We start from the raw sequence: 15,699 nt of genomic DNA, 5'->3' as shown, positions 1-15,699 counted from the left end.
ACAACATGGCACCTGAGCCATGTTTTCTTCACTTTTCCCATCCCCAATAATGCCCAAACAGTATAGTCTAAAGGCAAGGCTCCCTGACGCTACCTTGGAGGACACAGGAAAGCAGCAGGATGACAGAACTGCTAGTGCTCAGGTGGCAAACTTGGGGACTGGAACTAGCCGGCAGGGGAGTCAGGGATGGACCCAATGGCTGGCTCATTGGGAGGCCGGCTTGGCTGAGCAAATGGACTGAGATGCCATTTTTCCAGGGACTGTGAGTGGAGGAGCCCTGCTTCCCCCTGGTCTCCGGCCTCCTCACTTCTGCAAAAATACCAACACAACCCTTCTCTAGCTTTTCCCGATGCCCAATATGTCTTTAACAAGGGACAAAGCTTTCCACTCCACAGTGAAGGGGAAGAATTAAAGTGCAGCTCTCCTGCCGGACTCAGCAGCAGGGCATCCTGTCTACACCACACATTTCACACGGAGGCTCACTACCTGCAAATTCTTTTGTGAGGCATTCTACCATCTGGCACCCTCCTGCTTTTCTAGCCTCATCTTAGATCCTTTCATATCCTAAGCTCCAGCAGAACTGGACCCACCCTTCCCTCCGTGGTGCCCTTATTCCACAATGCCATAGTTATCTCTCCTGGGGCATCTCATCCCCTCCCAAAAACGTACAACGCGTTCCCATGATGTCACCTGACGGGGTGGCTGCCAATTCAAGCCCTGGCTAGAGGCAGCTGAGGGCGGAGGGGGTGGGGGAGGTAGGTTGTGGGGCTGGAGTTGGGAAGAGCCGAATTCAAATGCAGCCCCAGACACTGACTGGCTGTGCGACTGGCCAAGCCATTTCATCTCTGTTTGCCTCAATTTCCTCAACTATATCATAGAGGTATGAGGACAAGGACCCTTGTCCCCAAGGCAGTTGTAGGTACAAAACTAGAACATACTTGTAAAGTGCTGTAAAGTAGCACACAGTAGATATTTAATAAATCCTTCTTTCCTTCCCTCCCTCCCTCTCTCCTTTTCCTCCCTTTTTCCCTTTCCTTTTTCTTCCCTTCCCCTTCTTTCTCCCTCCCTTTCCCCCTTGTTTTCTTTTCCTTCTCTTCCTCCTTCCCTCTCCCCTTTCTTCTTTCCCTCCCCCTCTTCTCCTTCTCTTCCTCCCTTTTCTCCTTTTCTTTTCTGCCCCTCCTCTTCTCTTTCTCCCTTTCTCCTTTCCTTCTTCCTTCTCTCCCCCTCCTCTCCTCTTCTTCCCTTCCTTCCCCTTTCCTTCTTTTCCTTCCCTTCCTCTTTTCTTCCCCCTCCTTTTCCTCCTTTCCTTCTCTTTCTTCCTCTTTCACTTCTTTCCTTCTTCCCTTCCCTTCTCCTGCCACATGATCTTGGAGATGGAGGAGAGGGCCAAGTCTCCTTTCACCTTTTTCACCCTTTCACCCCTTCAAAAATCTTTGAGGATACAGGAGGATGTACATGGCAGCAGGGGTAATCCTGGAGGGGCTGGGGGAGGTGAGAAAACATACCAAGAGGGTACAGAGTGGCACGTAGAAGGCCCCATTCAGGGTTACTCTGGTGCCATCTTCTTTCCTAACTAAAGGGCCACCACAACACAGCCAGACTTCCTTCCGCCTCTTTATTCTCCAATCCCCCAGAGCACACCAAAATGCCAAGCAAGACTGCTCCCTCTGCCCACGCTGCGGTAAACCATGTGCACCATACCTACGTGACTTTCAGAAAGTTTACCATGCTCGCTCTATCCTGTGCTCATTTTTGAGACATCAGACAACGGCCCCAGGTGGGGGCCTCGGCCTCAGAGAGCTGTGGCAGAGAACTGGTCCAGAGCCTCCCTGACCCTGCTTAAGTTCCTTGGGCCCCAGGGCCTAAGGTGAAGGGCCTGGATTCTGCACCACCAAGATCAAGTGCTTCAGTGCCCACTGGGCTGGAAGGGTCCTGGAAGCATATCGGCTCGGCCCAACCCAAAAAGTCTCACAAGCACTTGTTCCTGCCTTAGAGTGAGTTTTATAACCCCTATTACCCCCAGCAACAAACAGAAAGTCCGCCGGTCTAGTCCTTCCCATGCTTCTGGTTGTCTTAGATCTTAGATCTTACTCCCCCCATGTACTTTAGCATCCAGGGACCCCGGCTCAGCTGCTGCCTTTACACACACCACATGCTACCCCCCAGTTCTGTGCTTTTTTGCCCTCCTGCTCTTGCTCTGCCTCTCAGCTCCTCTGCCTACTTCAAGAGAGGAAGGAAGGTTTCCCCAGTTGATAAATGGTCAAAGGAATATGAACAGACAATTTTCAGATGAAGAAATTAAAGCCATTTCTAGTCGTGTGAAAAGGTGCTCAAAATCAGTATTTATCAAAGAAATGCAAATTAAGACAACTCTGAGATACCACTACACCTCTCTCAGATTGGCTAAGATGACAGGAAAAGATAATGCAGAATGTTGGAGGAGATGTGGGAAAACTGGGACATTGATACATCGTTAGTGGAGTTGTGAATGGATCCAACCATTCAGGAGAACAGTTTGGAACTATGCTCAAAAAGTTATCAAACTGTGCATACCCTTTGATCCAACTGCATTTCTACTGGGCCAGTATTACAAGGAAATCACAAAAGGGAAAAGAACCCACATCTGCAAAAATGTTTGTAGCAGCTCTTTTTGTAGTGGCAAGAAACTAGAAACTGAGTGGATGCCCAAATCTACTGAGGAGAGCTGTGGAATGGGGTGGGCCAAGGCCAGGGGAAGGGCTTGGAAAGCACCAGGAGGCGTCTTCCAACAAAAGAAGAAAGTCCTGAGAGATGAGTGAAAACTGAGGCTGGCTCTTTTGGAAGTCAGTCCTAGACCCATCTTCTTGCCTTTCCTCGGAGGGGCTGCATGGGCTAAAATAAGGCATTCGGGGGTACGGTGGGCCTCAGGGAAGACCAACTGTACAGCTCCTTGAATGGTCAGTTGGAGGTCGTGGGAACGAGGAGCTGAGTAGATTATTTTCCTTAACAGGTAAGAAGGGGACAAAGAGGAAGTTATATACATAGCATCATACAAATGCTTCTACTTGTACTGGCAATGGCAGAACCCTTACTGATACAGATAGCAGCCCATCCAAGTCCTAGCAGACTATATCCACCCATTTCCCCTTAAAAAAATTAATTCCTTTCCTTTTTGATCTGATTTTTCTTGTGCAGCACAATAACTGTACAAATATGTACGTATACATTAGATTTAACATATAATGAATTACTTGCCATCTAGGGGAGGGGGTGGGGGGAAGGAGAAGAAAATTTGGAAAGGTTTTGCAAGAGTCAATGCCAAAAACTTACCCATATCTATGTTTTGAAAATAAAAAGCTTCAATAAAAAAAATTAATTCCTTATATCCATATCTTGGGGTAAGCCTCTTGGAACTTAGCAGAGGTGATTTTCAGACCACACACACACACACACACACACACACACACACACACACACACAGTTACCAGCCTCCCTCCCTAACTCAAAGTCTTTTCAGACTGGTGGACTCTGCCATATGGGCAGTTGGTGGTATGGTGGATAGTAGATCAGTTATCAGTCTGGAGTCAGGAGGATCTGATTTCAGACTGGATCTCAGACACTTACTGGCTGTCTAAGTCCCTTCACCACACTTGCCTCAGTTTCCTCCCCTGTAAAATAAATGTTGAAGGAAATGCAAACCACTCGAGGATCTCTGCCAAGAAAACCCCAAATGTAATCGCAAAGACTTGGGCCCAACTAAAATAACAGAACAACATAGGATCTGCCATGGCTTGCAATCCCTACCATTACGCCATCTCCCTTCATGACCTTGGAAAACCCAAAGTCATCTTCATCTCATGATAAAGAATCAAAGGAAGATTCTATCAGAGTTTGCTGACCTGTGTAAATGTTGGGAAAAGGTTCTTGAAATAACTGGATTTTTTTTAATGGCTTCAGTAAAACTTAACTTAAATTTGCCTGGCACGGAGTAAATACTTAAAACATGTCTCTTGACTTGACTTGAATTTTCTGGCCCAGTCTCAGAACATTATTTCTAACCCAACTTGACCCTTTTTCGTTTTCTCAGAGAATCTGCCCATATCCACAGCTGGAAGCAGTTTTTTTCCATTACAATAACTTTACTTTGTCCCTGTGGTCTGTTTATGTAGTCCCTAAATATGCAAAAAAAATTTATAAAGTTGATTCTATTCTACTCTACCACATTTCCCTAGGGAATTTTGGTTCAAGTCTTTAAAAAGGAAAAAAAAACTTCTGAGAGAGCAGTCCAGACTTCATGTTAGCCTGTTAGCTACTGACAGAGAAAGGATGATAAAACATTTATCCAATTTAGAGATTGCTTTATAGCCAGACATTTGAGGAGAGTTTGCTGGCAAAAGGTGAAGCTCAGCAGCCTTCAGTTCCAAAGCTGGTCTCTCCCGGTTCCACCTTGGTTGAAAGTGCTAATCATACCGGCACTTTCCTTTCCCTGGAATGGTTCCCATTTCTAACAAATGGCTACGTGTTTTTGTCAGTGGCCAAAGACTTTTTGTTCCTTTAGAACAATGGGAGGTTTTCAATTAAGCCCATTTTTTTTAGGGCTCTTGTGATCTGTTCCATGGAGGTTCTTTCCCTGTTAATGCCACTTCTGGACTAGCCAAGAAGCTCTAAGGACCAAGAATATCCCCCCACCTGCTTATAAATTCTACTGGAAAATAACAGCTCATATTTCACCAGAGCTGGAAAGTTTATAGAGTATCCTCCTCACAAGAACCCAGCAAAGCCAGAAGTACAAATACTAATCTTCTCATTTTATATATCAGGAAATTGGTTTGGAGAAGAGAAAGATCTTTCACAAGGGGCACATAGCTAATAGAAAGAGGCAAGGTTTGAATCCAGGTCTCTTCAGATTCCCTATCTAGTCCAACGCCACAGTTCTGCAAAAAAGAGGCAGAATGTAAGACACAATTTGTCACTGCCTCACTATATTGGTAACCAAGTATTCAGGGTCAACAAGTGCTCACAACAGCGCCTGCCCCTGAAGAGCTTGCCGTTCACTTTAGGAGAAATGAAATTAGTAGGTAAATTAATCAAAGGCAGTAGAGCATTGAGCCATAGGATTTCTGAGAAGGAGAGCTCACCGAGGTCTGGGAGGATCTGGCCCCAATGGGCGACCGAGGGCAGAGAGGGCGCAGGAGGGCATCCCAGGGCATCGGGGACATGGGAGGAAGCCAGGTCGCAGAAGCAGGGATGGGCAAAGGGAGACGGAGGCTGGGATGGGCCAAAGATTCGTATCCTTGGCATAGACACCTGTGAGGTGCTTCAAACTCTCCACTGATTCCCAGCCCAAAATTATGGAATTCTAGCTTTTAAAAAAGAAAGAGGTCCTTTAGTGCAGGGAAAGTAGGTTAAGCTCTATGGTTTAGAAAGGAAGGAGACTCTGAAACAGCACCTTAGGCGCATCTTCTGAACCACAGACACTTCTTGGCGGAAGCTATATTTAGATCAGACCCCTAACTAGGTGGCAGTAAACAGATGAAATGGGGGTGGGCCCAGCAAGATCACTGCAGCTCCAAAAGAAGGAAATCTGACTTGATTGCCCTCTCTGCTCTATACCATCAGATCTGGTGGAATTTTTATGCATTTTCCTGCAGGGGCATCTAATATGAATTAGTAATCCAGTCCTTGAAAGAAGATTTCTTGGCAATCTTGTCAAGAAAAACTAAAGGACAAAAAGACTTGGTGCCGAAAAGCAAATTTACTTATCATTGCCAATATAAACGTAGATAGAAATCAATAGCCATTGGTGGACCTCCTGCCTCAGGCTGCTCCCCATTCTAGTCCAATCTCCATTCAGTCATCAAAGCCATTTCCCTAAAGCTGAAGATCAATCATGTCACTCCCCCACTCAATAAATCATTGTGGGGGCAGCTACATGGTGTAGTGGATAGATCACCAGCACTGCAGTCAGGTCCTGAGTTCAAATCTGACCTCAGACACTTAATTATCTCCTAGTTGTGTGACTCTGGGCAAGTCCCTTAACCCCAATTGCCTCAGCAAAAAAAAAAAAAAAAAAAAATCAATCAATCACTGTGGCTCCCTATTACCTCCAGGATCAAACACACAAAACCTTCATTTTTCTTTCAAAACTCTTCCTAACAGGGCCTTTCTTCACCTTTGAGTCTAATTTTCTTACACATTCTCCCCTTGTGTACCCGGTGATCCAGGGTCACTGACTTCCTTGTTCCTCACACGTGACTTACTGTCTCCTGATCCCTGGCATTTTCTCTGGCAGTGCCCCATGTCTGGAATGCTCTTTCATTCATCTCTGCTTCCTGGCTTCTTGCAGGTCCCAGCTAAAATCCCACTTTCTGGAAGAAGCCCTTCCTGCTGCTCCTTAAGCTTAGGGCCTTCCCTCGGAGATCAGACCCAATTTTCCTGTCTTTATCTTTTTTGTAGTTATTTGCATGTTGTTTCCCCCGCTAGATTCTCTCCATTGTAATAGTGTTATATTTTTTCAAATACAGGCAAAGACAGTTTTCAACATTCACCTTTGCAAAAGCTTGTGCTCCAAATTTTCCCCTCCCTCCCCAAGAGGGCAAGCGATGTGATGTAGGTTAAACCAGATTTTAAACTCTTGCAGGACAGGGACTGTTTTTGCTTTTCTTTGCCCAGAGTACCTGGCACAAGGTTCAGCACACAGTGGGCACTTCAAATGCTGACTAGTTATTTTTTTCTTCCTGATGGCCTTTATATTAACTTATGGACACTCTGTAGTTCTTTGTGATGAGTTTGTGAAGCTACAGTTGCAGTTCCTGATCTTCGCTTCCACTCTAGTAGGCCCAGGAAAAATTCCTTTCTGACTTTGCTAAAAAATAAACCATGAATGGAATCTAGACTTCAATTAGTTCAATTTCCTTCTTTTACAGATGTGGAACCTAAGACAGAGAGAGGCACCGAAACATCCCATGCACCCACTCACGTTAGCAATCCCTATCATGGTCCCAGGAGGGTGCCCCAAGGCTCTGAACTGAGCCTCGTCTCTCTTGCGGCAGTCTCCTCAAAGTCCCAGATCTGGAGAGCTAACCTTCATCTCTCCCACGCTGTCAGTCCCACATCTCCACCTGAGAGGGGCCTCTAGCCCAGTTTGGCCAAAATGAAGAATTATCTTCCCCATTAACCCCATCTCTACCCAGAACTCCCCAAATTCCATTGAGGGTGCAACCAGCCTTCCAATTACAATGCCAGAATCAACCCCGACCTTTCTCTCTCTCACCCTCCCTCTGTTTAATCTACTTGCCAAGTCTTTTCTTCTTTCAACTCATTCAGCTCTTGCCTTGGTTCGCAAGCTCATCAACATTTGTCTGGACAGGCTCTTAATCAGTCCCTCTTTCCCCGATCCATTTTCCATCCAGCTACATAAATAACCTTCCTAAGGTATTATGTAATTAATGTCGACCATAATTCTTAAAAATCCTCAGTGGTTTCTTATTACATTGAAGATATTACTAATCTGTCAGCCTGGCCGCTGAAACCCATAATCTAATCCGAGCTAACTTTCCAGATTTCCTTCCTATTTCTCTCCTTCAGGAACTTTATGTAAAGGACCGGCTGGTTCAATTAAGAGTCCTGCCTTCACTTTGGGGCTTTAGTCAAACTGACATCTCCCTCTATTATAATCTCTAACTTCATTAAAGACTCAGCTTGCACTCCACTTAACATAAGATTTCCTGGATTTTCACCCCTCCCACAGTGTTCCTTTCTTTTCTTAAAACACCAACTGTTTTCTATTCTGCGTCTCACCAAATTCCCCAAGAAATGTTTGGTTTCCGTCTTTCTGTCTGCATCCCTTGCACTGTGACTTACACAAGGAAGGTGGTTCGTAAATAAATATTGAGATGAAGTATAAGAAGTGCTCCTAACTGGCCAACTATAAGCAAGTGGTTATTTCTGAGGTTGAGCGGGTTGCGGAAAGAATAGCTAACAGCTTTCTTTTGGCAAGAGGGCATTTCCTGTGAGGGGGGAAAAGTGGGTCAGGGGACTGGTGAGGGTGTCTGCTGGAAAGCGCCTCAGACAGTTTGAAGGCAGCCAGATCCCAGGGTGCTGGGACAGAACCAACTACTCGAGCAACCAAACAAGTATGTGTTAAACCCGACTCTGAGCCAGGCCCCGGGGTGGTTGCAGAAGGGCCCAATGGGTCTGAGTCCTCGCAAGCCCCTTCTTAGAGTCACAATGGCCAGACACGCTCAGTTTTGTTTCCCAGGTCACTCTCCACTGGCTCAGACTTAACAAGAAGGCAGGGCAGGCAGGGAGCGTTTACTCACTGTTCAGCCACGCTTTGGTAGAGTGAGTCCGACTCAGTGGGGGTTTCGGGGAGCGAGCCAGACTCCTGTATCTGGCACAGCTCTTCATCGGTGATGATGTCAAACACGGCATCGTCTGGGGGTCGGGAGTCCGGGGCGCCCCTGCATCAGCCCCGCCACTGGCACCTGTGAGAACAGGAAGAGGCAGTGGGAGAATGCTTCCCTTCTCACTTCCACCTGGTTACACCTGGGAGGGAGCGAGCATGGGAAGCAGCTGAAGGCACTTTAATTGGACCTGGTACACGAGTATGTGTACACACATATATGCAAATGTGTGGACATGTATTAAAAATGTATGTTTCTGTGTGTATATGATACACACACACACACACACACACAACACACGTGCATGTGGATAGAGATATAAAGATTTTTGGACAGAAAAAGAAATTAACAGCTAAGGACTGCAACAGAGCACTAGGCTAGGAGTCAAGAAAGTTCATCATCCTGAGTTCAAATCCAGCCTCAGATACTTCCTAGCTGGGTGATCCCGGGTACTTCTGTTTGCCTCAATTTCTTTATCTGCAAAATGAGCTGGAGAAGGAAAGGGCAAACTACACTATCTTTCCCAAGAAAACTCCAAAAAGGCATCACAAAGAACTGAACATGACTGAAAAATGACTAAACCACAATAGATTATAGATATGGAGTTAAAGATGTTTAGAAATAACTACAGATAGATGTAGATATAGATATAGCTAAATATCTATAGATAGATATAAATATGTTCAGGTATAGATATAGACAAAGATCCATAAAGATGTTTCAATTTACATGTTTAGTTTTACATATATAGAATATAGCTATATAGATTATATAGCTATCAAAATGTTTAGCTATATACATAGTGACACATTATTAGATTCACACACATAAATAAGTTGCTTTTAAAGAGAAATTATGGGTTATACGGTTTCTAGATTAGTAGGCTGATTCCATTACAAATATTTAATTATGTCTATATGTGGGTGTATGTATTGTATGCATACAAATATGTTTGTGTATAAAAGCACAATGAAGATATATATATGTAGATATATATATATTTGCTTGCATTTTGCATGGTTTTATAAATATTTCTATGTTACTATGTTTTCCATATAATAAATAATAATATGAGCCTGAAAACATATTCAGTTCCATAAGTGTCAGTGAGAACTTACTGCAGAAGAAACCAGATAAAACCCCAAACTCTGCCTTTTGTACTTTGGGGATCCCTGGCCTGAAAGACTGTGGAGAGACAGTGAGGCTTTCTCACTTGTCATGTTGGGACACCTTCTACAGTACAGAAAAAACCTGACCGCGGCCACATTTCCAGTCCTCCGGTGGTTTTCGAGCACAAGCATCCGTTTACCGATCCAAATGTGCGGCTGCCAGGCTTTTCCTGCATGACTCGTGCCTCTGAGTGAGGGAGCCGGTTAGTCAGGCAGCATGTGGCTAATGTGCTCACGACATCAGGCGTGTGACTCAACAAATCAGTCAAGGACGGGCCTGAAGAACCAGGAGGCAGGGGAGGTAACAAGAAGAATAAGCCCCAGGAGGTCGGTCGGTACTAATTCCCATGTAAAGAGCACTCGGGGGTTGACAGCACGTGGTTCCCCCAGTCCTGGCAGGAGACCTAACCCCAATCCTCACCTCAGAGATGAGAAAGATAAGTGGAGAGAGATGAGATGACCCTCACATGACCACATGGCGGGCCAGAAGAGCTCGCTCCCTGACCCCAGGCCTCTGCCTGACCTCTAACCTTCAGTCTCAGCCATCAAAGTAGGAAGGGTGGGAGGAAGAAGGGTGGGAGGAACATTGGGGGTGACTGGCTGCTTTTTTTAAAGCTGTGGGTGATAAGCATGTGGTCCCCCAGAGTAGAAGGCTGACTGCTAATTTTGATCATTGCCTTGCTGATCCAGTCATTTTTTTCTGCTGATGGGCTAATCTCTTACTGAATAATGAATGGGAGCAGATCTGGAGAAACAAGGGGAAAAAAAGAAATGGTACCTCTTGCCTAGCTCTAGCAATCTGTCATTGATTGACTGATTTGGTGTGCTTAAGGAACTTTCTTCACACTTATTTGTCAGTTTGAGTTTGAGGGGAGAAAAAGAGAAGTGAAGCAAGGGAAAGAAAAGCCGACTCTCTCTACTGGTCTGCATTGAGTTATTTGGAATTAAAGTAGTTGATCATCCCGAGGAGCCAGCTAAATCAGGGCTTCTTAGCCTTTTGGGGGTCATGGACTCACCTCAGTGTTTGGCAAAGCCCTTTCTCAGAATCATGCTTTTAAATGTATAAAATCAAACATACAGGGATACAAAGAAAGCCAATGATGTTGAAAAACACTTTTCAATATGTTTTTCTGAGAAAAATGTGTGTGCTAGGTTAAGAGCCCCTGACCTTAAGGATGAGGGACACCCTTTCTCTGTGATGCAGATCACAAGCCCTCTACATCTTAGGGAACAGTTTTCATGAATTATGGCTGGGAAAACTATGGCCAGCGTCGTGATGATGAGCCTCTCCCAAATGATCCAGCCTGATCTCCGGATGGCAGGCACAGGATCTCATGGATCAGCTTGATAGCCAGTGCTGATGTTACTGCTCTAGCTGTCCCCTAAGCCAGGGTAATTCTTGCAGCCAAGATGGAGAATGAACCAAGTGTCAGCTTTGCTAAAATCCTGTGCTTTTTTCTTAAATTTTTCAAAGCCCTGAACTTATGCAAATGTGTTTTCAGTGGGAAAAGGGGAAGTTATTGCAGATAAGAAGTAACTTTAGGTGTATTTCCAGCAGGAGAACTCAAAAGCCCAACCCATCAGAATACAAATGGGAACCTGGAGAACAAAGGAAGAGGAGAAGGAAGGGCTGACCTCGGCCTCCAGCGATCTGATCGCTGGCCGACTTGGATGGAGAGGAAGACGGCTCTCCCTGGGAGGTTACGGAGCCGGAGCTGTCTGGGGAGCTGGCCCCTTCCGTGTACTTCCTGAAGCAGGCCCGGCAGCAGCGCTCCTTCTTGCCACTGTGCTTGGTCATAATGTAGTTGTTGCAGCAATAATAACAGAAAATGCGACCGCAGATCCTAAGAATGAGAGATTCAGAGAGTGAAGAGGGGACCCTGCTGCAGACAGCCTGCAATGCATCTCCCTCGGCTGGCTGGCTCAGAGCACCTCATGGAAAGGACACCGGGCTCCCAGGGAACACAGAACACACGGTGAGGGGTCCGACAGAACCAGGACCAGAACCAGGGTTCTGACCCCGCGTTTGGCTTTTACCCCGCTGCCTGCCAACAATCTCAGACAAGTGCCCTTGGACAAGTTCCCCTTCACTCCACAAGGGCAGCTGGGGGTGTCATAGTGCACAGAGCACTGGGCCTGGGGTCAGGAGAGCAGAGTTCCAGACCCGCCTCAGCACTGATGAGCTGAGTGATCCTGGGCTTCACCTCAGTTTTCTCCTCCATAAAATGGGGATAATAGTACCTGCTTTCCAGGCTTGTTGTGAGGATCAAATGAGGTAATAATTGCAGAACAATTTGCATCACGCCTGGCACATAGTAAGTGCAATCTATATAAATGTCAACTTTTGTTATTTAGGATTTCAATTTCTATTATTCTTCTTCCTTAAAAAAAAACCAAAACCAAAACCAAAAAACCTAGGGCAGCAAGGCAGCTCAATGGATAGAGCACCAGTGCTGGATTCAGGAGGCTCCAAGTTCAAATTCAGCCTCAGATACTTGACACTTACTAGCTATGTGACTGTGCAAGTCACTTAACCCTAACTGCCCCCACATCTGAATATCAATACAATTAAATAAACTTGTTTACTAACTGTTGATGTCTAAATTAACTTTAATACATTAATCATCACAACAACTTTTCAATTATTCCCTCCATTAGTCACCTTCAGTATTCTTGGTCCATTCATTCCTATTTGATTTTTCTTTCATTGGGTTGAAGTTCTTTTTCTGCTTCTTTTTAATTTTGCATTATTTTCTGATTTTTTTTTTAATATTCCTATTCTAGTCTGTCTTAATTATGTTATTTAATTGCATTAAATAAATTGTATTTAATGGCACTAATCCTATTATATTACATTAATATAATAATAGTATATTACATTAATATACTACAATTAACTAAATGTCATCTACCGAGCTGCAATAACTTACATTATCTCACTTTCAGTTTACAAAGTGCTTTTCTCACAGTGACCAATGAGAGCAATAGTCTAAGGACTAAGCATGTCTGAGTTATGTGACAGCAAGGTTGAATGATTTGCCAAGGATCACATAGTCAGTAAGTAGCAGAGGCAAAATTAGAACCTGGACCTCATGAGAAGTTGCCATGTTGCCATATTCACTGACCTGCAGTGGTGCCGCCGGGTCATCCAACTAAACTCTCTCTTACAGTCCAAGCAATGATTCACCTCTGTGTCTCCAAGCCATCGTTCTTCTGCACTCAGTTTTTGCTGGAATTCCAGTGCGTCAGATTTTTGCCACAGAGCATCCTTGTCTCTAATGAGGAAGCAGTTTTGTTTTAAAAGAGAGACATAGAGAGAGAGACAGAGACAGAGAGTGAGAAAAGAGTTGAAGAAAGGAAGGGAAGGAGGGAGAGGGAGGGAAGGAGGTGGAGAGGGAGGGAAGGAGAGAGGAAGGGAGAGAAGAGGGAGAGAGAAGGAGAGAGGGAAAGAGAGGAAGGGAAGGAAGGAGGAAGAGGGAAAAAAAGAGGGGTAAGGAAGGGAAGAGGGAAAGAGGGGAGAGAATACTGGTCCCAAATCTTCCATTTCCTAATTCTTCCATTTTAGGGAAGAATATCGACTATTCCAAGCATTACTCTTTATTCCCCATTGTAATTAGCTAGTACACTATTAAAATCCTAACAAGTTCCTGCCAAATCTACTTCGATAATATCAAGATTATTCTCTCCTAGCTTTTGCCTTATTTATATACTCTATCTGCCCCAGGCAACAAGACTTGCAACACATTCTAAATTCTAAATATAAGGCTTTTGGTTTGGGGCTTATGGTTCCTCACCTGTATAGGGCCACAGAATCTCAGCACTGAAAGGGATCTCAAAGTCCAGCCAGTTAAAACCACACCTGAACAACTAACTGATTCAGGTTGGCCAGATCCGTCTCTCCAGCTAAAGCCAATCTAATCCAATAAACATTTATTAAGTGACAACTATGTGCCCAGCACAGCGTTAAGTATTGTAGATACAATTAATAAAAAAGAAAGACAATCCCTTTCCTCAAGGAACTTAACAATCTAAAGGGAGAGACAACACATAAAAGGAAGCAAATAAAGGAAAGGAGATAGACAGAAATGGAAAAGAAGAAGGGAAGGAAATAAGAATGCCTATTGTGTGCTAAGCCCTTTACAAATAATAATAGCTAATATTTCTATAACTCCTACTCCATGCTAGGCACTGTGATACAACTAGATCTGAATTAAGAGCTTCTGGACTCCTGGCCTGCTCCTTTATCCCCTGGGCCCCCAGGTTGCCTGCAACGGGCTGTGTGTAACTTTTTATTTTGTATAGAACTATATATGTACATGTTCTGTCATCCAACAGATTATAAAATATTTGAAGGAAAGGATCACTTTTATGCACAGTACCTAGTACAGGGCCTGGCAGAGAAGAGGTTTAAACTAATGCTCACCAGTCTGACTGTAAGTACTTTCAAAATGTGCAATGAATTGCTTGATAAATAATACTACATATGGTATATGTATAATATACATACATGTTTGAGAATGTGTATATGTATGTGTGTATGTACGATTTTTTTCCAAGAAAAGTAAGTTGGACTATATACTGGGGAATTTTTCTTCTTAAAGAATTAAAAAAAAAAAAAGACTCCTGATAAAGAAGTCATATAAAACAAATGCTTTTTTGGAAGTTCATTAAGTCAGACAACCAGTCAGTTACTAAACATTTACAAATTGTTTTTTATGTGCCACACTCTGTGCTGAGCCCTGGGGATACAGAGAAAGATAAAAACCAGTTCCTGCAATCAGGGAGTTCATTTTCTGATGGGGGAAGATAATGGGTGAACCATTATGTGCAAACAAGACTTAGAGGATGAAAATGAGAGGCAATCACAGAGTAAAGACACAAAAGCCCTCCTGCAAAAGTGGGATTGGAGCTAAGTAAGGAAGCAGAAGTATATTTTAACATGTTTAACATATCTTGGATTACTTGCCATCTAGGGGAGGGAGTTGGGGGAAGGAGGGGAAAATCTGGAACACAAGGTTTTGCAAGAGTCAATGTTGAAAAATTATCCATGCATATGTTTTGAAAATAAAAAGCTTTAATTAAATAAAAAAGAAGAAATATTGAGTTGAATTTAGCAGAAAAAGATACAATTCTACTATATATTTTTAAAAAATGCATGAATTCAGAACAAATTGAAGTATTTTACAGAGGAATAACAAGAAACATAATGTTCTAAACAAAGGGAACAGCCTATACAATGATAAGATGGTCCAAATAATGGTCTGCTTAATAGGACATACCAAGGACTCCAGGATGACCAATTAAGAAGTTCTGGTACCACCAGAGGAAATGTGTTTCTTCAGTGAAGAGGCCGCCAGCCCTGCTATCTCCAAATCAGATCAATATTCTGCTGAGCACAAGCAGGTGATAACCAAAGCCACAACAAAAAAGTAGTAGGACCTCAGCCTTGATAGTCAAAATATACATCTCAGGGAAAAAACAACTCAAATATATTTTTTTCCCAAGAGGAGGTTTTGCATATCAAGTCAAAAGCAATTCACACAGATATCTGCCAAACCCTAGATTCCTTTCTTTCATAACTTTGTTAAAACACATAACTGTCCTAGGTTCGAAGTTAAAAAACAAAAAAGATCAGCAACCAATTACAGAGTAAATTAGGACTTATTCTTGGAATCATTCATGTCAATTGTTACCATTCATAATTTTGGAAGATGATATCAACAAGGAATTTCCCCAGCTGTACATGACGTCTAGTATATTCTCTTTTGCCCATTGTTTGCTGCTAATTTCTTCCTGCAGTGTCTTGTTTCCTTTGTTTAGAAGGGCTTAAGCTATTAGAAGAGTAATCTTAGGAACAGTATTCAGGATTCTTACTTCCCCAACGGAGGCTCATTCAACTATATTCAAGGAAAAACTCTGCCTTAGTGGTCATCTTGGACAATCAGACACACAAGACCAGTGTAAAATTCTGGACTTTTGATACAGAAGGCTGGATCAATTTTTTTTTACTTTCTTCAGACTGTTTTAACTTGTCAGTAACATGAAAAGGCCACTATTCAGAGCTAGCTAGTTTTCCTTTTCTCACTTATGGCTTCCTGTTTTTTTCTTTCCTGAGGATGAAGATGATACTATATTCAATGAATAGG

The 15,699-nt window shown here is 43.6% G+C and overlaps 1 protein-coding gene across 5 annotated transcripts in view; it reads right to left on the bottom strand.

Annotated features, from left to right (window-relative positions):
* The window catches only part of FYCO1 (FYVE and coiled-coil domain autophagy adaptor 1), a 95,500-nt gene that overhangs the window by 26,350 nt on the left and 53,451 nt on the right, over nt 1–15,699 (bottom strand). For 4 of the 5 annotated variants that reach the window (XR_007947734.1, XR_007947736.1, XR_007947735.1 and 1 more), the window contains 3 exons: nt 12,679–12,828; nt 11,189–11,397; nt 8,301–8,465 (listed from right to left, as the gene is read on the bottom strand). Coding sequence is in view for 2 of the 5 variants with exons in the window: in XM_051962216.1 (XP_051818176.1) it covers nt 8,301–8,465; nt 11,189–11,397; nt 12,679–12,828 (524 nt within the window). In the remaining 3 variants the exon portion in view is untranslated. Of the gene's footprint in view, nt 1–8,300; nt 8,466–11,184; nt 11,398–12,678; nt 12,829–15,699 lie in introns of all 5 variants that reach the window. The other variant, XM_051962217.1, reaches the window with a different exon arrangement.

Source organism: Antechinus flavipes, chromosome 5, assembly GCF_016432865.1.
Source record: "Antechinus flavipes isolate AdamAnt ecotype Samford, QLD, Australia chromosome 5, AdamAnt_v2, whole genome shotgun sequence".
NCBI lineage: Eukaryota > Metazoa > Chordata > Mammalia > Dasyuromorphia > Dasyuridae > Antechinus > Antechinus flavipes.
The sequence above is the reverse complement of the archived record's forward strand: the minus strand, read 5'-3'. Positions and strand labels throughout refer to the sequence as shown.